The 27,989-nt window shown below is 47.4% G+C and overlaps 2 protein-coding genes across 6 annotated transcripts in view; one reads left to right on the forward strand and one right to left on the reverse strand.

Annotated features, from left to right (window-relative positions):
- NCLN (nicalin) overlaps positions 1–17,301 on the reverse strand; it is a 30,006-nt gene extending 12,705 nt beyond the window's left edge. For 2 of the 5 annotated variants that reach the window (XM_079960700.1, XM_079960698.1), the window contains exons 1-8: positions 17,033–17,301; positions 8,205–8,395; positions 7,836–7,980; positions 6,771–6,865; positions 3,866–3,946; positions 3,173–3,276; positions 2,993–3,081; positions 2,151–2,290 (exon numbers count right to left, since the gene is read on the reverse strand). In XM_079960700.1, the coding sequence (XP_079816826.1) occupies positions 2,151–2,290; positions 2,993–3,081; positions 3,173–3,276; positions 3,866–3,946; positions 6,771–6,865; positions 7,836–7,980; positions 8,205–8,395; positions 17,033–17,219 (1,032 nt within the window). In that variant the 5' untranslated portion in view covers positions 17,220–17,301. Of the gene's footprint in view, positions 1–2,150; positions 2,291–2,992; positions 3,082–3,172; positions 3,277–3,865; positions 3,947–6,770; positions 6,866–7,835; positions 7,981–8,204; positions 8,396–12,258; positions 12,551–17,032 lie in introns of those variants that run through there. The other 3 variants (XM_079960699.1, XM_079960697.1, XM_079960701.1) reach the window with 2 other exon arrangements.
- A 10,267-nt stretch (positions 17,302–27,568) lies between these two features.
- Positions 27,569–27,989, forward strand: part of KANK3 (KN motif and ankyrin repeat domains 3) — a 37,172-nt gene continuing 36,751 nt past the window's right edge. Inside the window, exon 1 of the mRNA XM_079960485.1 lies at positions 27,569–27,696. The gene's annotated coding sequence lies outside the window, so the exon portion shown is untranslated. The remainder of the gene's footprint in view (positions 27,697–27,989) is intronic.

The raw sequence follows: 27,989 nt of genomic DNA on the forward strand, positions 1-27,989 counted from the left end.
AGAGAAGTCACCAGAAAGAGAGGGGTGAGGCGGCGCCGCAAGCAACTCGCCTCCGGGGCACAGTTAGCAACTCGCTCGCAACCCTGCTTTTCTTAAAACAGGGTCTGCGCCTTTGCCATGCTGCGCAACCCCAATCCTTCAAGAAAGGGAAAGAGTAGTAATAGTAGTAGTAGTAGTAATAATAATAATAATAATAATAATATATGTGATTTAACAAGAATCCCCCTCCCCTAATGAGTCAGAAATTAAGGACTTAAGCTGTGGATTTAAGGCTGTGTGGAGATAAACTTTCGATCCAAAGCAATGTTTCAAGATGAAGCTTGAAAGCTAAGAGTTTTGGAGTGACGCAGTCAGGAAAAAATGCCGTTCGCCATTTTGTGAGGCATTGTGGGAGCTCTTGGGTCTGGGAGGAGAAAGAGAGAAATAGAGTTGTTTACATATCGTGAATCAACTCCTCGGTGGGACTTAAGAGCGACAAATGCCAAAATTTACGATGGATAAAGTGATGTTATCTACGAAGGAGATATATGGAAACCATCTGGACTTAGTGGAGGAACGGGAAATCCACACAGGATTATTACACTTGCTACCGGCTTAAGGAGACTAACAGAAGAGATCGTAAAGGAAAAAGAGAAATTATACGAACAAGATATGATGTGGCAACACCAAGATAAGACTGGATAGAATTATGAACTTTGTTTGGACTGATTGGGACTGATTTGGACATTAACGCAGTAATAAGAAGATGATCTGAATTCCCCTTTGGATCTTGAAGTATGGGTTCCCCCAACAAAATTTAAAAATTTGGCTTTGTAATTCGGAATTTATATGATGTGATTTAATTTGATGTGATTGGCCAGTTAATAAAAATTATTTAAAATAATAATAATAATAATAATAATAATAATAATAATAATAATAATAATAATTTATTTATACCCCACCCAGCTGGTTGAGTTTTCCCAGCCGCTCTGGGCGGCTTCCAACAAAGATTAAACATACATTCAAACACCAGTCATTAAAAACATCCCTAAAACAGGGCTCAGTGGGAGAGGGTCTGCTTTTCATCTCCAGCTAGGACCGGGAGAGGCTCCCTGCCTGACACCCTGGAGAGACACTGCCACTCAGTATGGACGATGCTGAGCTAGATGGACTATTTTAAAACAGTCATGAGTGAAGTGAAGGCACAAGACGGGAGGTTGGTCATCAGGTGAGCTGCGCACAGGTGAGCTGCATGCAAGCTGCTGGCTAGCCCTGTGGAGCCTCCTTTTATTGAGACAAATATGCAAACCAGGCAGATACATTTTGGGCTGTGACCTTTACACATCTTCCGGTCCCGAGATCGTGGGGTGGCACAAAGTTATTTTGGCACCTGTTTCCACCGCGTCATTTTCCCCTTCCACAGTGTATGACGAAGGAGACAAAAGGTCTCGGGGACAAAGGTTACAGACAGGACACCGCAGGCTGCTGAGACCACAAAAGGTCAGACAGAGGGAATGATGTTCAGACACCTGTGGCTTGTCTGGGGGGGGGGGAGTATGCTATGCACCCCAGGGTCACGCGTGCAGGCGATATCCCTACACATGAGGGATCTTACTTCAATTTTTAAAGGAAAGAACCGTGCCTCAGCGGCAGAGCACCCGCTTCACATTCAGCTTTCAGGTTCAGTCCTCCACATCTTCAGGTAGGGATGGCAACTGTCCCCTGCCTGAAACCCTGTAGTTGCCAAGTCACCTTCATAGGTAGCGTGCACTGCAGTAGTCCAAGTGGCGGATAACCAGAACATGGACCACTCTGGTGAGACAGGGCACAGGCAGGTAGGGTATCAGCCGGTGTACCCAATGCAGCTGGTAGACAGCTGCCCTGGACACAGAACTGACCTGTGCCTCCATGACTCCCAGGCTGTGCACCTGGTCCTTTAGGTGGGCAGTTACCCCTACAGGACTGGGGAGTCCTCCACACCTGTGTCCCCCAGAAACAGTAATTCTGTAGTAAGGACAGCTGCCTTATTTCCTCCAGAAAAGGGGGAAGAGGCATCCACGTTAGCCGGAGCACAGTGGGATGCGCTGCCAGGGAGGCACACTGAGTGTTCAACTGCTGCTGCCCACCCATCTTGCCCAACACAAGCCAGCCTGACCCCCTTTGTTTACCAGCTCCAGCTCCTTCAGAAAAGCATGCTGAAGGGTCCCCTCTTTTGGAGGCTTCGAGACGTGTAGGTGGAGACTGTTCCCTCTTCCCAGAGTGTCCAGACAGAGTACGAAGGCCACGTTGTCCTGCAGCAAACTGGAATCTGAAATAAGGGACAGTCAGGGATATGAAATGGCCATCATCCTACAAAGAGTTATGGGGCGGGGAAGGAGGTGAAAGAGACACCCTTTGCATGCTCTTAATGCAACATGAAAAACCACAGATTGTCAGCTAACACCAGGGATAAAAGGTAAAGGGACCCCTGACCATTAGGTCCAGTCGTGACCGACTCTGGGGTTGCGGCGCCCATCTCGCTCTATGGGCCGAGGGAGCCGGCGTTTGTCCGCAGACAGCTTCCAGGTCATGTGGCCAGCATGACTAAGCCGCTTCTGGTGAAGCAGAGCAGCGCAAGGAAACACCGTTTACCTTCCTGCCGGAGTGGTACCTATTTATCTACTTGCACTTTGACGTGCTTTCAAACTGCTAGGTTGGCAGGAGCAGGGACCGAGCAACGGGAGCTCACCCCATTTCGGGGATTCAAACCGCTGACCTTCTGATCAGCAAGTCCTAGGCTCTGTGGTTTAACCCACAGCGCCACCGGCGTCCCTTAAGACCAGGGATAGTCGCAAGCTATTTATTGAGAGCTACACGCTCCCATTTCTAAAAGTGAGAAAGTTAGGCCCATGGCTTCCCAGTCATCCCCCTGATGCCTCCTCTCCCCTCCTGGCCAACTCATAAGCCAGGTCCTGCACCTGGCCGTAGAACCTCCAGGTTTATGGGGAATATAACAATAAGCCTGCAGCACCTGTGTGATCCAAGTTGTCTTCCAGCCACCGCTTGGTCCCTTGATAGTTAAACTTGCCACCTCCAGATGCAAAGAACAGCAGATTATACCTGGAAGGCAGAGAGAAGGGTCAGGCTTACATTCTGGCCATTGCACACCCGCTTTGGGCAAAAGGCCTCCCAGAAGAGAAATTCGACTTACCCAGCATGTGTCCGTTTGTAAGTGTAGAGGCGAGAGAACAGCCTGGCCAGTTCCAGAAGCATGGCGACCCCACTGCCGTTGGAGTCGGCGCCATGGGAGAGCCACTGGAGGGGAGGAAAGGATATCCAATATTAAGGGCAACTCTGGGTTTGGGGACACACTAGCAAAGCGGGGACAGGAAGCAAGCCAGATCCTTGTAGAGCAAGCCAAGCCATTGCCACACATTGCTGCCAGCAGGAAGCTGGAATTTTTTTGCCACTGAATGGCGCAACAGCCACCAACATCTGCAGCTTGTTTTTAAAAACAGAACGGCTGTGATCCACAAAAGGGAAGGCCAGCCGGGTGCTGAGGACAGCCAAGGTGGGAGGGCAGCTTGCCTTCCAGCCCTGCTTGTGAGCTCCCTCCTCAAAAACACATGAGACGTAACCGGCTGTGTTCTTAGATAAATAAGATATACATTTCACAGTATCAAATTGTAAATTTCAACAGAAGTTAACTCATAAAGTTCAACAAACAAACAAAGCAGAAGACCCAGTGGATCAGATCATTCTATAGTCAGTTGATGCATAAGGTCTGCCCAAATTTAAAGGAGCTGTTAGTGTATAACAACGTAGGTGGCTTGCGTAAGTGAGCCATGCTGCATTATACAGAAAGGCCAAAGCAAGCATGGGGCAACAGCCGACAGAAACTTACCGGTGCCACTCCAAAAGAGTCGTAGTGAGCGACTACTACAATAGTAGGCAAGTCCTCTCCTCCCAGACCGGTCAGCCGACCCTAGCAAGCGGAGCAGGGGAAGAATCATTACATCAAGGCCATTTCTGCCGCTGTGTCAATGCAAGACACCACACATTACCTCTGCCTCCTCATGAAATCTAGGGAATTGTAGAGTTGGAAGGTATCATGAGGGTCATCTAGTCCAAACCCTGCAATGTAGGAATCTCAGCTAAAGCATCCATGACCATCCAACCTCTGCTTAAAAACCTCCAATGAAGTCCGTCACCTTCCAAGGAAGTCTGTTCCATTGTGAAACAGCTCTTACAGTATTATTGCTATTGTAAATCACTTTCTAAACACCTTCAGAATCTCTGCTGTAAATCATTTCTGAACACTTCCAAAATCCCTACACCGACTTCTCGTCTGCTCCCTTATCCAGCGTAGGCTCCTTGGTTTGGTTTTGGGTTTTGGGTTCCTTCCCAGTCCTTGTTACCTATGCCTATTGCTCATGACCTTTGCTCCTGGAGCTCCACAAGCCTGGACCGTCCAAAGGTCTCCAGCTCCACCCAAAGACTCACGTATCACCTCTTAAACTCCGAACTGCCTCCCTCCTCCTTTCAAATCTCTCCTCACACCTTTTCGGCAAAGCTTTTGGCACTGCTGCCCATACCACTTTGTGCCCTGTCACAACCTGCCAGCCTGTAACCAGGCCCATGCAGATGCATTCATTTTACTAATAATTCGGAAGAGTTTTTCGGGGGGAAGCCCCATAATAATATCATGGCAGTGTACAATACGTAAGACAAATGGCAAACAATGGATCTTATTACAGTGGTGCCCCGCAAGACGAACGCCTTGCAAGACGGAAAATCCACTAGACGAAAGGGTTTTCCGTTTTGGAGGCGCTTCGCAAAACCAATTTCCCTATGGGCTTGCTTCGCAAGACGAAAATGTCTTGCGAGTTCCTGCGGGTTTTTTTTCCTCCCCCTCCCTTTTTCTAAGCCGCTTATCAGCTGATCCACTAAGCCGCTAATAGCGCTAATCCACTAAGCCGTCAATGGGCTTGCTTCGCAAGACGAAAAAACCGCTAGACGAAGAGACTCGTGGAACCGATTAATTTCGTCTTGCGAGGCACCACTGTAATTCTCTAAGAATGCTTGGCGAAAACAAACACACCAGTAATAACATGCAAGGATTGGATAGTCTTTCTCTGCCTTATTTACTGCATCCGCTTCCCTTGCATTTCCTTGTCACCCCTATGTCAAAATTTAGACTTTAAACTCCTCCAGAAAGAGGCCTGTCTGCTTCTAATCAGCAGAAGCATGATGCACACTGACTGAAAAATAATTTTAGTAAAATGATTTTTTTTTAAAGCAGGGTTAAGAGTCAGGCTTGGGAAAAGTAGTTAAGACTAGACTCTGGGAACCTGTACTCTTGGCTTGGTAGCCCAAAACAAGTGCCTCCTTGGCCCTAGCAAATATGCCCCAGCTCTTCCTGAGTTTGCAAAGTTACATTTGTGCCCATTTTATTTAACAAAAAGCGCGCACCATTTTCACTGTGGTGTTTTGTTTTGTTTTTTTTAAAAAAACAACTCTAAGCAGCTTACAATAAATATTAAAGATTATCAATTTTAAAAAGTAAAATAAAAATAAAAAAATAACTAAAATCAACAGCAAAAAGATTAAAGCACGTCAACATTCGTGTATCTGGACAGACTTGCCTAAAAAGAAAAATAAATGTTTTAAGCAGACACATAAAAGTGTACAGCAAAGGTGAGGTCAATGGGCAAGGAGTTCCAAAGTGCAGGTGCCACCATACTAAATAAATGATTTCTTACAAGGGCAGAATGAGCACTTACTGTGGCACCTTTAACAGTGCCAGCTCTGCAGGTCGACGCAGTTGAGTGGGCACATACATGGTTAAGGCAAACTTGCAGGTAAACTGGGCCCAGGCAGTTACTGTGTACCAGAAGTAAATGTTAAGAATTCTGCTCATATTGATCCAGAGCAGATTCCAACGTATAGTTAGCAGAGCAAAATAAACTTAGCACGTTGTAGGATTCCCATACAAAATAGACCAGAGGCAATCAACATTTCATCCAGCAGAGCTTTACTGCTACTGAAGGCAAATGAGCATAAAGGTCACAAATCCAATGAATTCAGGACTGGCCCCATCCATAAGAAATCCAGTTGCAGCAGACTTAACCTAAAGTTACAATAACTCATAATAAGACTAAAACTAAGCACTTAAGCATACTATGTACAGAGCACCACACCAGAAGGAAAGAAGGACAGAATGTGAAACTCAGGCTCCTTCTGGCCTATTATTATAGTCAGCATGACCTTGGGTGAAAGAGATAACAGGACCAGTTTAAACCAGCTGTTCAGCTTCTCTGAAGGTATAAACCGAACACCAGGAACCTTTTGCTTGTTTCTAGGCAGATCAGAAGCCTGCTTGTTAGCTAGAAACTTCAGTTTGTATCACGCAGAGAAGCTTCCAGATCCCTCTTGAATCAATTAGAATAGACAAGATCTCTACACCTTAGATCAATTTACCTTCTGCACCAAGAAATGCAAACTGACATTAGCACCTTGAAGTTGGCATGGCAGGAATATGGCAACCAGTGCAGACTTGGTTTTGGTTGGCTTGCTTGCTGGTTTATTAAATTTGTACACTGACCTTCAACGAAAGATCACAGGGCGGTTCAGCCCTCTGAGCAGAAGTGTTACAAGCTGATAGGGTCTCTCACTCCTGTCAGCAACTGTGCTGCAGCACTCTGCCCTAACTACAGTTTCTGGGTCAAGGGCAAAAGAAGCCCTGCACAGTGCATTATGGTAATCCACCCTTGAAAAGTCAGTATGACAGGAAGCGCTCCCAAACTCACCTCCACACTGGTGATGAGCCAGTCACTGACTGCTTTGCTCTGAGCCCCACTGGTCACCATCTGGAAGCCGTTGGCAGTTGCTGTGTGTAAAAGTACTAGGAAGAAAACAGGTGCATGAAGATAAGAGTACACAGCTACACTTTGCCTTCATTCACAACAGTATCAGAAACCTTGCAAATTGCTCCCCGTATAGAAGACACACATGTATTTGAGCCGGCACGCTTTATATATTCTGAACAGTCTTTTCTATCCACGGTCAAGGTTTGCCTCTTTATATTTAACATAAATATTCAAAATATAACAGGAATTGGGTTCATGTGTACATTTCTGAGCACAATTCAAAGTGTTGGTGCTGACCTTTAAAGCCCTAAACGGACTCTGCCCTGTAGACCTGAAGGCGCGTCTCCTCCCCCTGAGGTCCAGCTCCGAGGGCCTTCTGTCAGTTCCCTCACTGTGAGGTTACAGGGAACCAGGCAGAGGGTCTTCTTGGTAGTCACGCCCGCCCTGTGGAACGCCCTCCCACCAGATGTCAAGGAGATAAACAACTATCTGACTTTTAGAAGACATCTGAAGACAGCCCTGTTTGGGGAAGTTTTTAATGTTTGATTGTGTTTTTTATATTCTGTTGGGAGCCGCCCAGAGTGTCTGGGGAATCGCAGCCAGATGGGCAGGGTATAAATAATAACATTATTATTAATAATTATTATGAATTTCAATGGGTCTGTTCTGAGTAAAACTTAGCTGGAAACAACCCATTGCCTCAGGCTTCTTCATGGTGTAACCATGTAATCCTATGCCTGTCTAATAAAAAACAAATCCTACTGAGTCCCATGGTGTTTAATCCCAGATAAGGGGGTATAGTATTCTAGAGCTGGATCTTTCCCAACACCTGCCAAGTTTTTTTTAATGATCCCTCTCTTATACCAGTAGCAAAGCCTGTTGGATCTATTTGGAGTTGCTGTTCCAAATACGAGGTGCCACCTCTGAAAAGGCCCTTGGAAGATGGTCTTAAAGGGAGGCAACCCCTGAAGCTAATCCCAGCTATTTTTTTTGAAAGAGGCCTACCTTCAGCAGCTGAAGCCGAGCCTTGCGACGCAGAAGCCGCCTGCGTTTGCTCGTAGATTGAGAGGAGATCGTCATCTTCCTCAGCAAAGTAGACCGGCACAATGGTTTCCATCGCCAGCATTTCTGGCTCAATCTCCATGAATTGCTGGGGAGGAGCAGATAAAAGACTCAGTGACTTGCAGAGGACCTCACTTGGAGGAGGCACACAAAGAAGGTCCTCAGGGGATGATCTCGGGGTCCAGGTAGAAGCCATAATATCGGCTTGATTACAGGTGACATAAGGATTTCTGGAATTAAGCAGGGGAGGCGGTTTCAGCACGCTGAAGCACAATTATGAATGTAAGGCAGGGGCCTCAAAGGGATGCTTACCCGGATGACATCCTGAGGCACCGAATACATGTTCTGTGGCAGGATGATCACCACCGCACCGGCCGATTGGCGAAGCGCCTTCTGGTACTGTTCATAGGAGAAGTCCATCAGCCGCATCATCACGCAGCGGCGGCTCAAGACATCCGCCTCGACTGTGCGAGCCTCTGTATTTAGCACAGCGTTCCGAGTGCCTGTCAAAAGCAGAGAAAGGGGCCTAGTACGTCGCCATGAAGGTACTTTAGATCCACAGATATGAGGCCTCCCCTAAAAAGAGAATGTGAATGCTTAATTGCCCGTTTCCTCCTCCCTCCTAATCTGTTCCTTTTCTCTCGTGTCTTCTTTGGAATTTTAAGTTTGTGGACAGAGACTGTGCCTTTTTAGGGGACTGGAGTGATTACTAAGCTGCTCTGAGAGTCTTCACTGGCTGGAGAATGGGATTTTGTTTTTAAAAAGGTCTTTAAATAAATCAATAACAACACCTCCCCAACCCTTTAAGGCCAATTCTCAGGTTGTGTAGTATTGACTATGAAGGGCTGGTACCATCAGGAACGCTCAGTGATCAGTTCTGAAGATGCTTTGCCAACGTTGGCAGGTGTAGATCTTGCCAAGAGAGCAGAGTTGAAAAAGCTTAGTAGAAACCACGCAGTGGGAATGCCACATGCCTTTGTTGTTGGGGCTCACGCCATGAACTGTCAACTCCCAAACTCACCATGTGACATGATTTGGAAAGGAAGTGAGCCGCGACAGCATGTAAGCCACAACTCTTGTGTAGAGCTACAATTTAATGCACAGCTTCTCCACCCGCTGTGACTGGGGTGCATTTTGATGTCAAAGCAATTTTATCTGTACGATTTTATTTTAAACTACTTTAATAACTGCACTGCCTTTCTTTATTGCAATCTGCATACTTGCTTATTTTAATGTTTCGCTTTTGGGTCTGTTACATCAAATCACACAGGGTGGTAAAAACAAAAAGTTATAGTAGCAGCAGCAGCAGCAGTTTCAAAAAGTTCTCTCCAAACCACGCAGAAAGGCAGCAAAATGGCAAATGCAATTCAATGTAAGCAAGTGTAAAATGACGCACATTGGGGCAAAAATTCCTAACTTCACATATACGCTAACAGGGTCTGACCTGGTGGTGACTGACCAGGAAAGACATCTTGGGGCCATGGTGGATAGCTCGATGAAAATGTCGACCCAGTGTGCGGCAGCTGTGAAAAAGGTGAATTCCATGTTAGGGATCATTAAGAAAGGGACTGGAAATAAAATGACTACTAAGATAATGCCATTATACAAATCTACAGTGAGACCACACTTGCAATACTGCTGTACAGTTCTGGTTGCCTCACCTTGGAAAGGTTACTACAGAGCTGGAAGAGATCCAGAAAAGGGGAACCAAAATGATCAAGGGACTGGAGCAACTCTCCCGTGAGGAAAGGTTACAACATCTGGGACTTATTAGCTTAGAAAAAAGGCAGGTAAGTGGGCGAAGAACATGATAAGAGGTTATGCGTTGTGTGGAGGAAGTAGATTCTGAATACGATAACTTGGGGACATGCAATGAAGCTGAAGCATGGAAGGTTCAGGACAGACAAAAGGAAAACCTTTGTCACACAGGGCATAAACTGTGGCTACCAACCTTACTGTATGCTTGTGAAACATGGACCATTTATAAATGACATCTCCAACTCCTTGAAACATTTAATCAATGGTAAAATTCCATTCAATTTTACAAATCACTTGGGAAGAAAGGCGAACTAACGCCAGTGTACTAGAAGAAGCAAAGATCACCAGTGTGGAACCAATGATTCTTCAACATCAAGTTTGTTGGACTGGTTATGTTGTCCAGATGCCTGATTAATGTCTTCCAAAGCGACTACTCTATTCCGAACTTAAAAATGGAAAGCGTAATGCTGGTGGTCAACAAAAAAGATTTAAAGACTCTCTCAAGGTAAATCTAAAAAAATGTAGTATAAACACCAACAACTGGGAAACACTGGCCTGCAAGTGCTCCAACTGGAGAGCAGCCTTTACCAAAGGTGTCATGGGCTTTGAAGACGCTCGAAATCAGAACAAAAGGGAGAAACGTACTAAGAGGAAGGCACGTTTGGCAAACCCTCACCATGACCAACTCCCACCAAGAAACCTATGTCCCCACTGTGGAAGGATGTGAGGATCCAGAATTGGCCTCCACAGTCACTTACAGATTCACTGTTAAGACCGTGCTTATGAAACACAATCTTACTCGGCTATGAGGTATTGCCAAATAAGAAGAAGAAGAAACAACTATGGAATTCACAACCACAATGGCTACCAACTTAGATGGCTTTAAAAAGGGGATCATAAAATTCATGCAGGATAAATCTATCAATAGTTACTTGATGGCTATATATTACTTTCAGAATTAAGAGGCAGCATATGCCTTTGAAAGCTAATTGCTAGGTTTCACAAGCAGTTAAGTGCTTGATTGACATCTGACTGATAAACGGGAGAAGAGAATGCTTGACTAGAGGGGTCTCTGGCCTGATTCAGCAGGACTCTTTTTGTTTGGGGGTGGGGAGAAGCAAATAGGTATCCACCTTTCACCTGTAGGGAGCAGGAATATTGTCTTTAGATTGGAAGAGTAGTGGACGATTCCATTACAGCTCACCAGTTACTTAATCCAGGCTGTGCAGTACAAAAATATGTGTAGGATGCTAACTTTGTGAGACATGTTTTCAAGAATGAGAAACAAGGCAAAATATCTAGGTACCACTGAGGGCTCTGCAGCTGTCGTTGAAATCTTCCCTCCAAAATTTTCCCCAGATTATAGCTCATTTTTGGTGTCTGCTCATTGCCACTCAGCGTACCTGTTGTGAGTGGTTGTGGAAATGTACAGTTGGTTCCCTAGTGCCATCACAGTGAACCCTTTTAATCCTATTGCAACTTATTTGCACAGCAGTTTGACAATATACCGTATTTTTTGCTCTATAAGACTCACTTTTTCCCTCCTAAAAAGTAAGGGGAGATGTGTGTGCGAATGCAGGCTGCGCAGCTATCCCAGAAGCCAGAACAGCAAGAGGGATTGCTGCTTTCACTGCGCAGCAATCCCTCTTGCTGTTCTGGCTTCTGAGATTCAGATTATTATTTTTCTTGTTTTCCTCCTCCAAAAACTAGGTGCGTCTTGTGGTCTGGTGCGTCTTATAGAGCGAAAAATACGGTAATTGTAAAAAAAAAACAAAAAAAACACCAACCAACCCAAAAATCTCCAGCTGTCTCCTTGACAACCCTCAAACAGGAAGGGGGTGTCAGCCAGTGATAAAACACGTGCTTTTTCATGCATAGGGTCCCAGGTTGAATCCTGACACCTCCCATTAAAAGGAACACACCTCTGTCCAGAGCCCTGTTCTAAGCTATAGGCCAGAGATCACTGAGATAAATGGACTGGTAGCATGACTCAATATGAAGCAGCATCGCACACCCATGAGTGTTAAAACCCTGCCTGTCATCGTCCCTCTCCAAAGGCTCTCCCTCCCTTGCAGATCCTCACAGAGCAGCTGCATGAAACCGGGCACTTGCTTCCAAGACTGGTGGTCTTAGCTAAATAAAGCAACCAAGATGGCTAGGAACCTGTCTTGATTTACAGCAGCCCCAGTAAGGAGTCGGTCACGCACTGTGAGAAGTGAGTGACTGGAAGCGCTGGAGAGGGGAAATAACACGTGAGCCTGGAGGCTCCACCTGCTGCGTGGAAGTACGTTTTGACCAGAGCAGCTGCTTAGCCTGTAAAAGTGGGTGCAAAAAATACCAATTGCTGCCTTTTACAGGAAAAGTGTGTCTTTAATAGTGAGGAGTTCAAAGGGAGGCTCTAGTTTCTCCTGGCCAGTCGGGCAGGAGCTGAACTTATGAAGGGAAGCACTGCTGCCCTACTGTGCCCAAAGATGTCTATAAAGCCACAGGACAGAAATTTGGAGTGGGCGGGACAAGTTAAAAGGACAGCTGATCTTACTCTGCTCCCATACCAAGCAATATATATTACTATTATTCTAGCTCTCACGCACATAGTGTGCTCACCGACCTGTACACAGCCCTATGAAGTGGAAGTGCGGCAGAGACGTTTCCATAAAATCTTAGCACTACAATTCCAATCAGCCCCAACCAGCATGAACAATGAATCTGGGATGATGTGAGTCGCAGCTCAACAACATCTAAATGCCACACTTGTGTGTTCCCTGCACCGCCCAATTAGCTGAGCAGACTGCTGCTTTCCTATATTTAAAGGTATTTCTTGTTTTCATGCTTACCAAAAAAAAAAAAAAAGCAGGCATTCTTAGAAAAGGCATGTCGTCTTGTCTGCCTCTCACACACAGGACAGAATGCCTATTTGAAGACAGCACCTGCTACAACATATGCATGTGTCACCCAAGAGCAAGGAAAAATACTTGCCCTTCCTTCAGAAGGATTTCTTCACACCCAAATTTTCAACACAACCCTAGGCTTGATTGCACAGAAGCAAGCCCACTTAGTTCAATGAGGCCTTACTCTTTCGCAAGAGTGGTTTTGGATTGCAGCCTTAGTCAATTAATCATTTAGAACTCAGGTGACTAATCATCTAAGGCTGAAATCCTGTTCTTGCTTATCTCTGCGCTTTACTTCTGAATAGACTTGCACAGAATTGGGGTGCAGCTTTTTTTAAACTGCAAGTTTCAACTGCGGGTTTTTCTTAAACTTCCCTAATGCAGAGTGGTACAATTCAGAGTGGTACAAAATTGAGGGACGCAGGTGGCGCTGTGGGTTAAAGCCTCAGCGCCTAGGGCTTGCCGATCGAAAGGTCGGCGGTTCGAATCCCTGCGGCGGGGTGCGCTCCCGCTGCTCGGTCCCAGCGCCTGCCAACCTAGCAGTTCGAAAGCACCTCCGGGTGCAAGTAGATAAATAGGGACCGCTTACCAGCGGGAAGGTAAACAGCGTTTCCGTGTGCGGCTCTGGCTCTGGCCAGAGCAGCGATGTCACGCTGGCCACGTGACCCGGAAGTGTCTCCGGACAGCGCTGGCCCCTGGCCTCTTAAGTGAGATGGGCGCACAACCCCAGAGTCTGTCAAGACTGGCCCGTACGGGCAGGGGTACCTTTACCTTTACCTTTATGCATACATAAATCTCTAAATTTACATATGGGAGACTTTACAGGATTAGTATTATATTCTTTATTACAACGCTTGCAAAAATAAATGCCCATACGAAGCACTGCTATATTCTTACACCACCTTGCATCTACAGGCAGGGCTGGGAATGACTCTGGCCTGCATTGCTGGACAGCTCTTGTATAAGGCCAAGTCCTGTTCCTAATAAATTGTAACATTACAGGGTCTTATAAATATGAATTACATCTTTCGACTCACTACACAGAACAGAGAATTTGGGTGGTGACTTGAGAGGACTGCAACCAAAATGTAGCCACAGAAACACAAGAGGGAGGTGTTTGCATGCTGTGGAGAACAAGTTTTGCCGAAACACAAAAGGTCTTTAGAAGAAGGAAAACTAAGGGAGGCACCCAGGGATAGATCAACTGGTAAAGTATGAAACTCTTAATCTCAGGGTTGTGTGTTCAAGCCCCATGTTGGGCAAAGATGCCTGGATTACAGGGGGTTGGACTAGTCCAACTCTACAATTCTAAGTTGATTGATTTTAATCTGTTTTGGTATTAGAACTTTTTGCATATTTTGAAAGTATGATTGCAATTTCTTCTTAATTTTATTCTTTTACCCTTTTCGTAAACTGATTTGAGGGTTGGTTGGGGGTTTTTTTACAAACAAGCGGTGCATGAATTTTACAAAACAAAAATAAATGTTGACTTGTCAGTTGAAAGAGGAAAATGAGGGCTGGTGGCAGAGTTCTGCTGCAGGAGAGTACGGCTGGCTAGAAACCTTTAAGCAGGAGAACTCCCTTATCAGGAAATCAGAACACACTGCACAGTTTCATCATTGTATATTGCTACACACACACTGTTAAAACTGATCCACCTACATTATTTAAATACAATACACAAATGCAGGGAGCTGTCTTATACTAAGTCAGACCACCTGCATTGCCCCTCCCTGTTTAGGGAAGGTTTTAATATTTAATGCTGTACTGTTTTTAACACTTGATTGGGAGCCAACCAGAGTGGCTGGGGAAACTCAGCCAGATGGGCGGAGTATAAATAAGAATAAGAATAATCAAAATGTTCAAAAGTAGGGGGGGCATGGCTTGGCTTTATGAAAAACAAGGTGTGTGTGTGGGGGGGAATCTTAGCTAATGAGGAACCACTGACGTTAAGGGGGCTGTCAGCCCGTGGATTCCCCCCCCCCCCAAGGATCCTGGGAACTGTTGTTCTGTGAGTGTGAGGAGAAAACTACAGTTCCTTGGTGTGATAGGAATTTTATGGTCTTAGATATATGGCAATGTTCATAACCGCACATACATAGATCAACACAGGAAGACCGACCTGGAACCATTTTGAGCAAATCCTTTCTCTGCAAGGTTAAACTGGAAAAGCCTCCCCATTGTCTCTTTCCTCACAAATCCTGTCTCAAGGATATGTCTGTTTGAATAAGGTGTGAGCCTGTGACCTGGCCCAAGAAATACCGTATTTTTTGCTCTATAAGACTCACTTTTTCCCTCCTAAAAAGTATGGGGAAATGTGTGTGCGTCTTATGGAGCGAATGCAGGCTGCGCAGCTATCCCAGAAGCCAGAACAGCAAGAGGGACTGCTGCTTTCGCTGCGCATCGATCCCTCTTGCTGTTCTGGCTTCTGAGATTCAGAATATTTTTTTTCTTGTTTTCCTCCTCCAAAAACTAGGTGTGTCTTGTAGTCTGGTGCGTCTTATAGAGCGAAAAATACGGTAAGTATTTTACCACTACAAAAGAATGGCCAGGCTCCTCAGGCAACCCAATCAAGTAACCTGCTAGACGGGAGATAAACTGTGACAGGAGAAAAACAACATTTAAATTTCTGTGATGTAGGTGGGATGTATCTGAGGGGTGGTCTTAGGTTACACCCCTTCTGTGATGCAGGCATAATGTTTCTGGGGGGTGGTCTTGATCTAGAGAATGGGAATTTCAAAAGTCTTTATAAGCCCTTGCACAGCAATTTTGGGGGTCCTCTTCCTCTCCTGCGTGGGAGGGGAGCACCCTGTTGCAACAGATCAATAAAGATCAGGCTTACTAGCTGCTTTGCTTCTCAATATTCTCTGAACAAAATAAAAGAAAAAAAATTCCTTCCAGTAGCACCTTAAAGACCAACTAAGTTAGTTCTTGGTATGAGCTTTTGTGTGCATGCACACTTCTTCTGATACACTGAAACAGAAGTCACCAGAGCCTTCTATATAGTGAGAAGGTGGGGAGGGGTATTACTCAGAAGGGTGGTGGGATTGGATGATTGGCAGATAGCTGTGATGAGCCTGTTGACGACTCTTAACGACTGCAATAGGTCTTACAGGAAAAAGCAAGGGGTGAGAAGGTGAAAAATGGCTTTGTCATGTATAATGAGATAAGAATCCAATGTCTTTGTTCAGACCAGGTCTCTCCATGGTTTTAAAACCAAGAAATACCGGTAAGTATTTTTGCCACTACAAAAGAATGGCCAGGCTCCTCAGGCAACCCAATCAAGTAACCTGCCAGACAGGAGATAAACTGTGACAGGAGAAAAACAACATTTAAATTTCTGTGATGTAGGTGGGATGTATCTGAGGGGTGGTCTTAGGTTACACCCCTTCTGTGATGCATGCATAATGTTTCTGGGGGTGGTCTTGATCTAGAGAATGGGAATTTCAAAAGTCTTTATGAGCCCTTGCACAGCATTTTTGGGGGTCCTCTTCCTTTCCTGCGAGTGAGGGGAGCACCCTGTTGCAACAGCTTTAATAAAGATCAGGCTGACTAGCTGCTTTGCTTCTCAATATTCTCTGTTATTTTCTCCTACCAATAGGGAACCTATGTAAGGACTCTATATGGGCTCTTGGGTACCCCATAAGGGGAAAAAAGGGCACATTTTTTATTTACAACATTGGAAACTCTGTGCCTGTGTAGCAGGGATATTGGGGGGGGTTGGGGTTGCTAGATTGACAGGGGTTTAAAAATAGTGTGGTTTTCAGAGATCTTGATTAAGAAAAGGAATGGAATTAGTAAAAAAAAAAACTTTGGGGAAATAAGGGAATGGATTTGCTGATTGGATAACGAAATTAGAATACAAAACGGGGAGGTATGAGGAAGTCGGGGAAAACAGGTTGAGAAAATAAGGTTTGAAATTATACCTGTTGTTTTTTGTTTTGTTTTATTGTTGTTGTTTGTATTTGTATGTTTTTTTTTATAATAATATTTATTAAATTTTGTATAACCAATAAAAAACATACATAATAACATAATATTTTCCATTATCCGCATTTCATTCTCAACTTTATCCGCATTTCATTCATTATCTGCATTTCATTCTCAACTTCCTCACATCTCTTGTTCCTGCTTTCTAAACATAAATTTTACCAGCAAGTTATTAACTTAATTTAGTTCATGATATAATTTTCCAATATTTAACATCTCAAATTTTGGAATTTAACATACACTTATTGAAGCTTAATCATCAAATATTACTTATCTTTTCATCTTCCAGTTGAATTTAAATTTATATTCTTTATAACTAGTTTGTTGAAGCCATGTTTTTGCTAATCTTACATCTTTCTTAACAATCATACAATTTGCAATATTTGTATGTTCATATTGGAAATTTTAATAAATATCATTAAAAAAAGGGAGTGTCGGGGGTGATTTAAGCGCCTCATGAGAGGCCCCCCCGAGCCCCGCCCGAACCCCCTTTGGCTGACTGACCGTAGGGCTGCCCCCCGAGCTCGTACTGCTGCATGCGGTAGACGGTGAACTCGTGGGCGGCCGAGGCCGGAGGCGGGCCCAGCAGCAGCAGCAGGACGGCCGGCACCACCAGCAGGAAGCTGAGCGGCAGGCACGAGGCCTTCAGCAGCACCGAGCCCAGAACCTCCTCGCCGGCCTCCTCCAGCATGACGGCGAGCGGCGGCGAGAGCGACCGTGAGGCGAGAAGGAAGGAAGGAGGCGCTTCTTCGCCTCAGCACATCGCCTCAGAAACAGCGCGCGCGCGCGAGGCACGCTGGGAAATGGAGTCCGCCGCCGCCGCCGCAAGGAGCGCCGGGAAATAGGAGATAAGGCGCCTGATAGGCGACTCGGCTTTTAATAGGCACGCTGGGAAATGGAGGCCGCCGCCGCCGAAAGGAGCGCCGGGAAATAGGAGTTAAGGCGCCTGATAGGCGACTCGGCTTTTAATAGGCTAGGGCTGCAAGGCACGCTGGGAAATGGAGTCCGCCGCCGCCGCCGCAAGGAGCGCCGGGAAATAGGAGTTAAGGCGCCTGATAGGCGACTCGGCTTTTAATAGGCTAGGGCCGCAAGGCACACTGGGAAATGGAGGCCGCCGCCGCCGCCGCCGCAAGGAGCGCCGGGAAATAGGAGTTAAGGCGCCTGATAGGCGACTCGGCTTTTAATAGGCTAGGGCCGCAAGGCACGCCGGGAAATGGAGGCCGCCGCTTCCTCACAGTAAACTCGGCATGTTCACAACCCGAAGAAGGAGAAGGAGGCGCTTCTTCGCCTCAGGACATCGCCTCAGAAACAGCGCGCGCGCGAGGCACGCTGGGAAATGGAGTCCGCCGCCGCCGCAAGGAGCGCCGGGAAATAGGAGATAAGGCGCCTGATAGGCGATTCGGCTTTTAATAGGCTAGGGCTGCAAGGCACGCTGGGAAATGGAGGCCGCCGCCGCAAGGAGCGCCGGGAAATAGGAGTTAAGGCGCCTGATAGGCGACTCGGCTTTTAATAGGCTAGGGCCGCAAGGCACGCAGGGAAATGGAGGCCGCCGCCGCCGCCGCAAGGAGCGCCGGGAAATAGGAGTTAAGGCGCCTGATAAGCGACTCGGCTTTTAATAGGCTAGGGCCGCAAGGCACGCTGGGAAATGGAGGCCGCCGCCGCCGCCGCAAGGAGCGCCGGGAAATAGGAGATAAGGCGCCTGATAGGCGACTCGGCTTTTAATAGGCTAGGGCCGCAAGGCACGCTGGGAAATGGAGGCCGCCGCTTCCTCACAGTTTTCTCGGCTGTGCTAAGGCCGGAACCGCAAGGCACGCTGGGAAATTGAGTCCGCCGCCACCGCCGCAAGGAGCGCCGGGAAATAGGAGTTGAGGCGGCGTGGCTCCCTGCGTTCCCTCATGGGGCTAATTCAGGCCAGGACCGCTGGGAAATGAGTTCAAAGAAGCGAGGGCCTGCCTCCTTCCCTGACAGTCGACTCGGCTTTTAATAGGCTAGAGCCGCAAGGCACGCTGGGAAATGGAGGCCGCCGCTTCCTCACAGTTAACTCCGGAACCGCAAGGCACGCTGGGAAATGGAGGCCGCCGCCTCCTCCTCCTCCTCACAGTTTACTCGGCTGTCCTAAGGCCGGAACCGCAAGGCACGCTGGGAAATGGAGGCCGCCGCCTCCTCCTCCTCAGTTTACTCGGCTGTCCTAAGGCCGGAACCGCAAGGCACGCTGGGAAACGGAGTTAAGGCGCCCTGTGGTGAACTAAGCTCTTTCGCCCAAACCGCAAGGCATGCTGGGAAACGGTGGACTGCGTATCCCAACCGACCGCGCGCGCAAGGCACGCCGGGAAATGGCCACCGGGACCGTTCCTCAGTGATTTCTCGATCTGTGTTGTTTAATCTGTGCGTTTCCATGGTGCTTTTCCCTCAGACGGCAAGTCAGAGGCCTCCTTCCTCGGCGCTTTCGGTCATAAATAACGGAGAGGGCGGCGCGCAAGGCACGCCGGGAAGTGGAGTCCCCTATGCGAACTTCCTCAGCGGGGGTTCTCCAGCGCATGGCATGCTGGGGCTTGAAGTACCCAGCCGCCCGCAACGACCGACAGGGGAGGGCACAGCAAGGCATGCTGGGAAATGAGAGCGCGGCTTCGCTCTTACCATGCTGATTTATGGAACTCACAGCGCATGCGCGGAGCTGAAGGCACGTGAAGCAATGGAGTATTCCTTTAGAGGGCGCACGTGTGTAGGGCATTCTGCATCTTGGTGGCATCGAAGTAACTGGTGTCATTTATAAAAGATATATTTAAAATGCAGCTAAGGTCCCTCTCTGTTTTATCAATGTTGCATTTAATTTATTGCAGATTATTGCATTTAATTTATTGTAGATTATTTCATACAGTATATAAAATGTATGAAGGGACGCAGGTGGCGCTGTGGGTTAAAGCCTCAGCGCCTAGGGCTTGCCGATCGAAAGGTCGGCGGTTCGAATCCCTGTGGCGGGGTGCGCTCCCGCTGCTCGGTCCCAGCGCCTGCCAACCTAGCAGTTCGAAAGCACCTCCGGGTGCAAGTAGATAAATAGGGACCGCTTACCAGCGGGAAGGTAAACGGCGTTTCCGTGTGCGGCTCTGGCTCGCCAGAGCAGCGATGTCACGCTGGCCACGTGACCCGGAAGTGTCTCCGGACAGCGCTGGCCCCTGGCCTCTTAAGTGAGATGGGCGCACAACCCCAGAGTCTGTCAAGACTGGCCCGTACGGGCAGGGGTACCTTTACCTTTACCTTTTAATTCATACAGTATATAAAATGTATAAATGTTGCTGTTGTTTAGTCGTTTAGTCATGTCCGCCACCTCTTGACCCCCTGGACCAGAGCACGCCGGGCCCTCCTGTCTTCCACTGCCTCCCGCAGTTTGGTCAAACTCATGCTGGTAGCTTAGAGAACACTGTCCCACCATCTCGTCCTCTGTCGCCCCCTTCTCCTTGTGCCCTCCATCTTTCCCAACATCAGGGTCTTTTCCAGGGAGTCTTCTCTTCTCATGGCCAAAGTCTTGGAGTCTCAGCTTCAGGATCTGTCCTTCCAGTGAGCACTCAGGGCTGATTTCCTTCAGAATGGAGAGGTTTGATCTTCTTGCAGTCCATGGGACTCTCAGGAGTCTCCTCCAGCACCAGAATTCAAAAGCATCCATTCTTCGGCGATCAGCCTTCTTTATGGTCCAGCTCTCACTTCCATACATCACTACTGGGAAAACCATAGCTTTAACTATACGGACCTTTGTTATTTACTTACATTTATAGAATAGCTTAGGGACGCAGGTGGCGCTGTGGGTTAAAGCCTCAGCGCCTAGGACTTGCCGATCAAAAGGTCGGCGGTTCGAATCCCTGCGGCGGGGTGCGCTCCCGCTGCTCGGTCCCAGCGCCTGCCAACCTAGCAGTTCGAAAGCACCTCCGGGTGCAAGTAGATAAATAGGGACCGCTTACCAGCGGGAAGGTAAACGGCGTTTCCGTGTGCGGCTCTGGCTCTGGCTCTGGCCAGAGCAGCGATGTCACGCTGGCCACGTGACCCGGAAGTGTCTCTGGACAGCGCTGGCCCCTGGCCTCTTAAGTGAGATGGGCGCACAACCCCAGAGTCTGTCAAGACTGGCCCGTACGGGCAGGGGTACCTTTACCTTTACCTTTATAGAATAGCTTGGGACGCGGGTGGCGCTGTGGGTTAAACCACAGAGCCTAGGACTTGCCGATCAGAAGGTTGGCAGTTCGAATCCCCGCGACAGGGTGAGCTCCCGTTGCTCGGTCCCTGCTCCTGCCAACCTAGCAGTTTGAATGCACATCAAAGTGCAAGTAGATAAATAGGTACCGCTCTGGCGGGAAGGTAAACGGCGTTTCCGTACGCTGCTCTGTTTTGCCAGAAGCGGCTTAGTCCTGCTGGCCACATGACCCGGAAGCTGTACCCCTTTAGAGCGAGATGAGCGCCTCAACCTCAGAGTCGGCCACGACTGGACCTAATGGTCATGGGTCCCTTTACCTTTACTTTATAGAATAGCTTTATTTTTGTTTTTAAGGCAAAATGCAGGACCCCTGAAATTCACACGGAAAATGTGTTTCTACACCTCATGGGCGTGCTTGCTAAGATACAAGTCAGCAGCTAACTCTTGGAAAGTCCTGATTCTGATCTATTTAACGGTTAAAGCTATAGCTGTCAACTTTTCCCTTTTCTTGCGAGGAATCCTATTCGGAATAAGGGAATTTCCCTTTAAAAAAGGGAAACGTTGACAGCTATGGTTAAAGACTCAAGGAAAAGGAAAACGGGTAACCAGAACTGTTTAAAAGGGTGTTGTTTTTTAAGGAAACCTGGCAGAAGTCCAGAGTTTCGACCACAAAATGAATCTGAACTGGCCATTTAAGTGTTTTAAGCTGCAAAGAGGCGGAAAACTGACCTCTTTAACTGTTCTAATGTGAAAAAAGAAGGAAACCTGGTGGATGGGCTTTCTGCAGCAAAACGAAATAAAATTGGCCACTTTTGGCCACTTGACTGATTTAAACTACAAAGACGAGAACAACTAGTGACTCAAAACTACTTGTATTTTAAAGGAGGTGGGGTGGGAGAAGAAAACCTGGTGGGAGTCCAGACTTTCAGCCACAAAATTATTATTATTAATAATAATAATAATAATAATTTATTTATATCCCGCCCATCTGGCTGGGTTTCCCCAGCCACTCTGGGCGGCTTCCAAAAAATATTAAAATACTGTAATACATCAAACATTAAAAGCTTCCCTAAACAGGGCTGCCTTCAGATGTCTTCTAAAAGTCAGATAGTTGTTTATTTCCTTGACATCTGGTGGGAGGGCGTTCCACAGGGCGGGAGCCACCACCGAGAAGGCCCTCTGCCTGGCTCCCTGTAACTTGGCTTCTCGGAACTTGCCTCGTAAAGCAAAGGTTTTCAATCTTTTGAGTCCATGGCTCCCTTGACCAACTACTTTGGCACCCCTGTGTGGCTCAGGAGCCCAGTTATGTCAGCCACTGACTGCAGAGCCAGTAACCCCTCACCCCTTTTTGAACACCCTCCCTTGTGGAGTGCTCCCTCAGCCTCCTCTCCCCCCCTCTCTTTGGGAGTCCTTGAGGCAGCCCCTGGTCTCTGAGCCTAATACACAGGGTCCAGCTATTTCCTGGTTTTAACACTCCAAGCATCGATTAATTAAAGTCTCACACCTATTAGACCCAGGAATTTACAGGTGAAACTCAGAAAATTAGAATATCGTGAAAAAGTTCATTTATTTCAGTAATCCAACTTAAAAGGTGAAACTAATACAGTGGTGCCCCGCAAGACGAATGCCTCGCAAGACGAAAAACCCGCTAGACGAAAGGGTTTTCCGTTTTCGAGGCGCTTCGCAAGACGAATTTCCCAATGGACTTGCTTCGCAAGACGAAAACGTCTTGCGAGTCTTGCGATTTTTTTTCGCTCCCCCCCCCTTTTTCTAAGCCGCTAATAGCTGCTTTGCCGCTAATAGCCGCTAATAGCACTAATCCGCTAAGCCGCTAATAGGGTTGCTTCGCAAGACGAAAAGACCGCTAGACGAAGAGACTCGCGGAACGGATTCTTTTCGTCTTGCGAGGCACCACTGTATATGAGATAGACTTGTGGACCAACAGCAGCTGATGACATGGCTCCCCAAATCAACACAGACTGGAAACCTCATGATGGACTTCAAGCATCTGGCATTGTGTGGCTCCCCATTCTTCCTCCAGACTCTGGGTCCTTGGTTTCCAAATGAGATGCAAAAGCTGCTCACATCAGAAAAGAGATTTGGGGGGCCATGTCATCAGGTGGTGTTGGTCCACTGTGCTTCATGAAGTCCAGGGTCTACCAGGAGATTTTGGAGCACTTCATGCTTCCTTCCGCAGACGAGCTTTATGGGGATGCTGACTTCATTTTCAAGCAGGACTTAGGCACCTGCCCACACTGCCTAAAGTACCCAAACCTGGTTCAATGCCCATGGGATTACTGTGCTTGATTGGCCAGCAAACTCACCTGACCTGAACCCCATAGAGAATCTATGGGGCATTGCCAAGAGAAAGATGAGAGACATGAGACCGAGGAATGCAGAAGAGCTGAAGGCTGCTATTGAAGCATCCTGGTTTTCCATAACACCTCAGCAGTGCCACAAGGCTGATAGCATCCATGCCACGCCGCATTGAGGCAGTAATTGATGCAAAAGGGGCCCAAACCAAGTACTGAGTACATATGCCTGCTTCTACTTCTCAGAGGTCCAATTCTGCTCTATTTGCAATCCTTGTTTTGCTGATTTCATTTAATATTCTAATTTTCTGAGGTTGTTAATTTGGGGTTTTCATCAGCTGTAAGCCATGAACCTCACAATTATAACAAAGGCTTGACATATCTCGCTTTGCATGTCATGAGTCTATCTCAAATATTTAGTTTCACCTTTTAAGTTGAATTACTGAAATAAATGAACTTTCCCACGATATTCTAATTTTCTGAGTTTCATCTGTAAGGTGTCTAGCACCCACAGACTCATAATGACATGTTAAAAGATCTATACTGGCGGGTGGTCAGTAGGGTGAAAATAGCCATGCCTTCCTCCCCCCTGTCCCATGATGGGCTGGTGCTCGCCAGAGGGGGTGGAGTATGGGGGGGGCTCCTCAATATTGGGGTGTGTGTGCTCAGCCCCTGCCCAGAAATATTGAGGGGTCTGAAGCCCCTTCCACTCCTATATCTGGCTCCCCTGGTCAGTAGATGGTCAAAAGGGGAACGGAATGCCAACAATAGAAGAATGGCAGATGAACTTTTTGGAGCTGGCCGACCTGACTGGAAGAATCCACGACCAGAAAGAGGAGGAGACACAGGAGGATTGGAAGAAATTTAAAGAATATTTAGCTAAATATTGTGATATAAGATAAATAGAAAATTCTTGGAGGTAATAAATACGCTTATGGGTAGAATAAGAATATGTGGTAGTAAATATTAAGGATTAGAATATTAATAAAGAAAGAAATAGAAGTGGAAAGAAATTGCAATTGAGTAGATTGGAAGGTGGGGTGAGGGGTGGTGAATGGTGATGGGAAAAAGAGTTTGGGTGTAATCTTCGACACCTCCCTTTCCATGGAGGCGCAGATTGCAGCTATAACAAAGGCGGCATTTTTTCATCTCCGCCAAGCTAAGCAGTTGGCTCCTTATCTCTCTCGCCCTGACCTAGCCACTGTGATCCACGCGATGGTCACCTCCAGACTGGATTATTGTAACTCGCTCTACGTGGGGCTGCCCTTGAGACTGACCCAGAAACTCCAGCGGGTGCAGAATGCCGCAGCGAGACTCCTTATGGGGTCCTCGCTGCGAGATCACATTCATCCGGTGCTATACCAGCTGCACTGGCTCCTGGTGGAGTATAGGATCAGGTTTAAGGTGCTAGTTTTAACCTTCAAAGCCCTATACGGCCAGGACCCTCGTACCTACGGGACCGCCTCTCCTGGTATGCCCCACAGAGGAACTTATGGTCTTCAAATAAAAACATATTGAAGGTCCCAGGCCACAGGGAGGTTAGGCTGGCCTCAACCAGAGCCAGGGCCTTTTCGGCTGTGGCTCCGACCTGGTGGAACACTCTGTCACAAGAGACAAGGGCCCTGCAGGACTTGACATCTTTCCGCAGGATCTGCAAGACAGAGCTGTTACACCAGGCCTTTGGTCAGGGCGCAGCCTGACTCCCTCCTTTGGCAATCTTTACAAAACTTTAGTTTATGGTTGCCATCAATTTTGATTTTAATTAACTTTTATAATGTTTTTATAATGTTGCACTGTTTTAGTGTTGTTAGCCGCCCTGAGCCCGGCTTCGGCTGGGGAGGGCGGGATATAAATAAATTTTATTATTATTATTATTATTATTAGTGGGATTGAGTGTAAGTATGTTTGAACACTTTTAAGGATTGTATGAAATGTACGTTTGTATGCTTGCATATTTGTAATATATGTGTATTAATGATGAATTATTTTAACAATAAAAACTTATTTAAAAAAAGAATATTAATAAAGCAGAAGAGGTTAGTAAATGAAAGGAGTTAATATTATTAGAAATATGAATTTGGAGAACTGTTACACAGGTGATATAATGAAATTCAGTTAGAGGGGATTCGAGGAAGTCAGTTGTCAGTGTAATGAGAATTAGGCATTTAAAGATACAAATTTTCTTTATATTTAGCTTTGTGTATTGTAGTGTTTTTCTTTCTTGTGTGTTGTGCTATGTCTTTTTTGTGATAAATGTGGAAAATCAATAAAAAAATTGGGAAGAGAAAAAAAGGGGGGAACGGAATGGAAAGTTGAAGGCTGTTGATCATAACATGGGGAGCAGGGGGTGGGGAGATTGGATTGAATAGGAGAATTGTTTTCCCAAAATCCCAGCCCTTTCAATGCATATGTGCATGAAAGGCCCTTTGATAATGTGTGGTGTCCTGCTCTCAGATGGCTCTAAAAACGGATGCTTCCTCCTGCCGGTCCTATGTTCCCCTGGCAGAACTTCCCGGTTCTGAAAGACAAGGGCTGCTCTTTGCGGCGAACCAACTCGGCTATTTCCCTCTCCGTCTGAAATGTCAAAGGGGCGTTGTGGCGGGGCTGGTGAGATAATCACGTTTTCTGTGCCCCAAAGGCAGTGCCGTTCCCAGCGTTGCACATAAAGCGCAAAAGCTTTTAGAGCCTGGATGAAGACTCAAAGCAACGTAGAAGAGATGGGGAAAGTCCATAGCTCCAGTCCCAAGTTCACCACCAGGAATCTATGTGGGCCTGGGGAAGACCCCTTTCTGAAACCTTGGAGAACCAGATCTGGGGAGGTCAGATCTCCATCCAGATCTCTAAAGCATTGGATTTAGGGAAGCACAACCACACACAGAGCCATAACAATAATAATTGCAACAGGTACCTGCTGAGCACATCCATAAAAAAGCAACTGTACCCATTCAGGAAGCGGAAATATCATCTCAGCAATGCATACCTGAAAAACATTGTTTGCTTGGGTGTATGATTCGCCCAGGGACGCGGGTGGCACTGTGGGTTAAACCACAGAGCCTAGGACTTGCCGATTGGAAGGTCGGCAGTTCGAATCCCCACGATGGGGTGAGCTCCCGTTGCTCGGTCTCTGCTCCTGCCAACCTAGCAGTTTGAAAGCACGTCAAAGTGCAAGTAGATAAATAGGTACCGCTGTGGCAGGAAGGTAAACGGTGTTTCCGTGCGCTGCTCTGGTTCGCCAGAAGTGCCTTAATCATGCTGGCCACATGACCCGGAAGCTGTATGCTGGCTCCCTCGGCCAGTAAAGCAAGAGGAGCACCGCAACCCCAGAGTCGGCCACGACTGGACCGAATGGTCAGGGGTCCCTTTACCTTTTATGATTTGCCCAGACCTGAAGCAGCCTTTGGGGTGGGAATCATCAGCTATTTCCTGCTTCCTTCCTATACAGTTTGGACGCGGGTGGCGCTGCGGTCTAAACCACTGAGCCTCTTGGGCTTGCCGATCAGGAGGTCGGCGGTTCGAATCCTCGCAATGGGGTGAGCTCCCGTTGCTCGGTCCCAGCTCCTGCCAACCTAGTGGTTTGAAAGCACCCAAAAAAAGTGCAAGTAGATAAATAGGTACCGCTCCGGCGGGAAGGTAAACGTGACCAACTCTGGGGTTGCGGCACTCATCTCGCTTTATTGGCCGAGGGAGCCAGCGTACAGCTTCCGGGTCATGTGGCCAGCAAGACTAAGCTGCTTCTGGCGAACCAGAGCAGTGCATGGAAACACCGTTTACTTTCCTGCCGGAGCTGTACCTATTTATCTACTTGCACTTTGACGTGCTTTTGAACTGCTAGGTTGGCAGGAGCTGGGAATGAACAACGGGAGCTCACCCCGTCGCGGGGATTCAATCCGCCAACCTTCCGATCAGCAAGTCCTAGGCTCTGTGGTGTAACCCACAGAGCCACCTGCATCCCTGGCCTAGGGCCTATCTTCATCTAAATCCAGCCCTGAATTCCCATCATCCCTGACCACTGGTCCTGTTAGCTAGGGATGGTGGGAGTTGTCGTCCCAAAACAGCTGGAGGGCCAAGTTTGGCTATCACTGATTTAAACATTTCAGTATGGTGTAGCATAGCATACTATCAAGATAGGAAAAGATAAAGGCTCCTTTGTCTTGGGGAGGAGATGAGAGTTTGCTTGTCTCAAATCAGATTCAGTCTCCAAATGAGATTACCGCGCAAAAGCAAGCAGACACCTCTCGCTGAGTTTGCATACATACTTAAGGTACATATGCAAGAAAAAAAATTTGGGAATGATTCCTGCATTGTTTTAAGCTTTCTGGATATCTCATGATCACATAAAGAAGGAGTGTTCCATGTTTTAAATCAAGCAGTGCACGGAGTTATTTCTGTTTGTTTTCCAATGTATCCATAAAAAAACAAACTCGGTGCAGTGAGAGCCAATTTTTATTCTGAAAGTGTGGCCCAGAGGGGAGGGGGGGGGGAGAGAGCCAGTGTCTTAGGCTGAAAGCCTCCACCTTTCTCCAAAAAGCCCCCTTTGGGCCAGGCAGTCTCCGCCCTCCATTGTTAATTGGCCAGATGTTCTCGCAGCCCAGCCGCTGCCTCCTGCGCGTCTTTCGTCCCGGGTGGCTCCCGGAGCAGCTGCGCAACGCTGCGATGCGCTGAGCCGGAGGCGGCAGGTAAGGCGGAACGCGGAAGGGGGAAAGGCGCACTGGCGCAACTGGGGCGCGGATGGGTCTTCTGGGCTCACCTGGTCCTGGGATCCTGGCCCCGGGTCAGCCAGTGCTGGTCTACTCGGAAGCCCATCCCACTGTCTCCAATGGATCTTGCTCCCGCTGGACAAAAGGCGATTTCCCAGCCTTAAAGCTGTTGCGCTCTGTAGGTTGACTTGGGAGTAAAGCCACTGAGTTTGCCGTGCGCACAGCGGGTTCAACGACAGACACGGCTTGCTTCCCGGCCTGTCAATTCCAGC

The sequence above is a fragment of the Podarcis cretensis genome (assembly GCF_951804945.1).
Source record: "Podarcis cretensis genome assembly, chromosome: 18".
Classification (NCBI taxonomy): domain Eukaryota; kingdom Metazoa; phylum Chordata; class Lepidosauria; order Squamata; family Lacertidae; genus Podarcis; species Podarcis cretensis.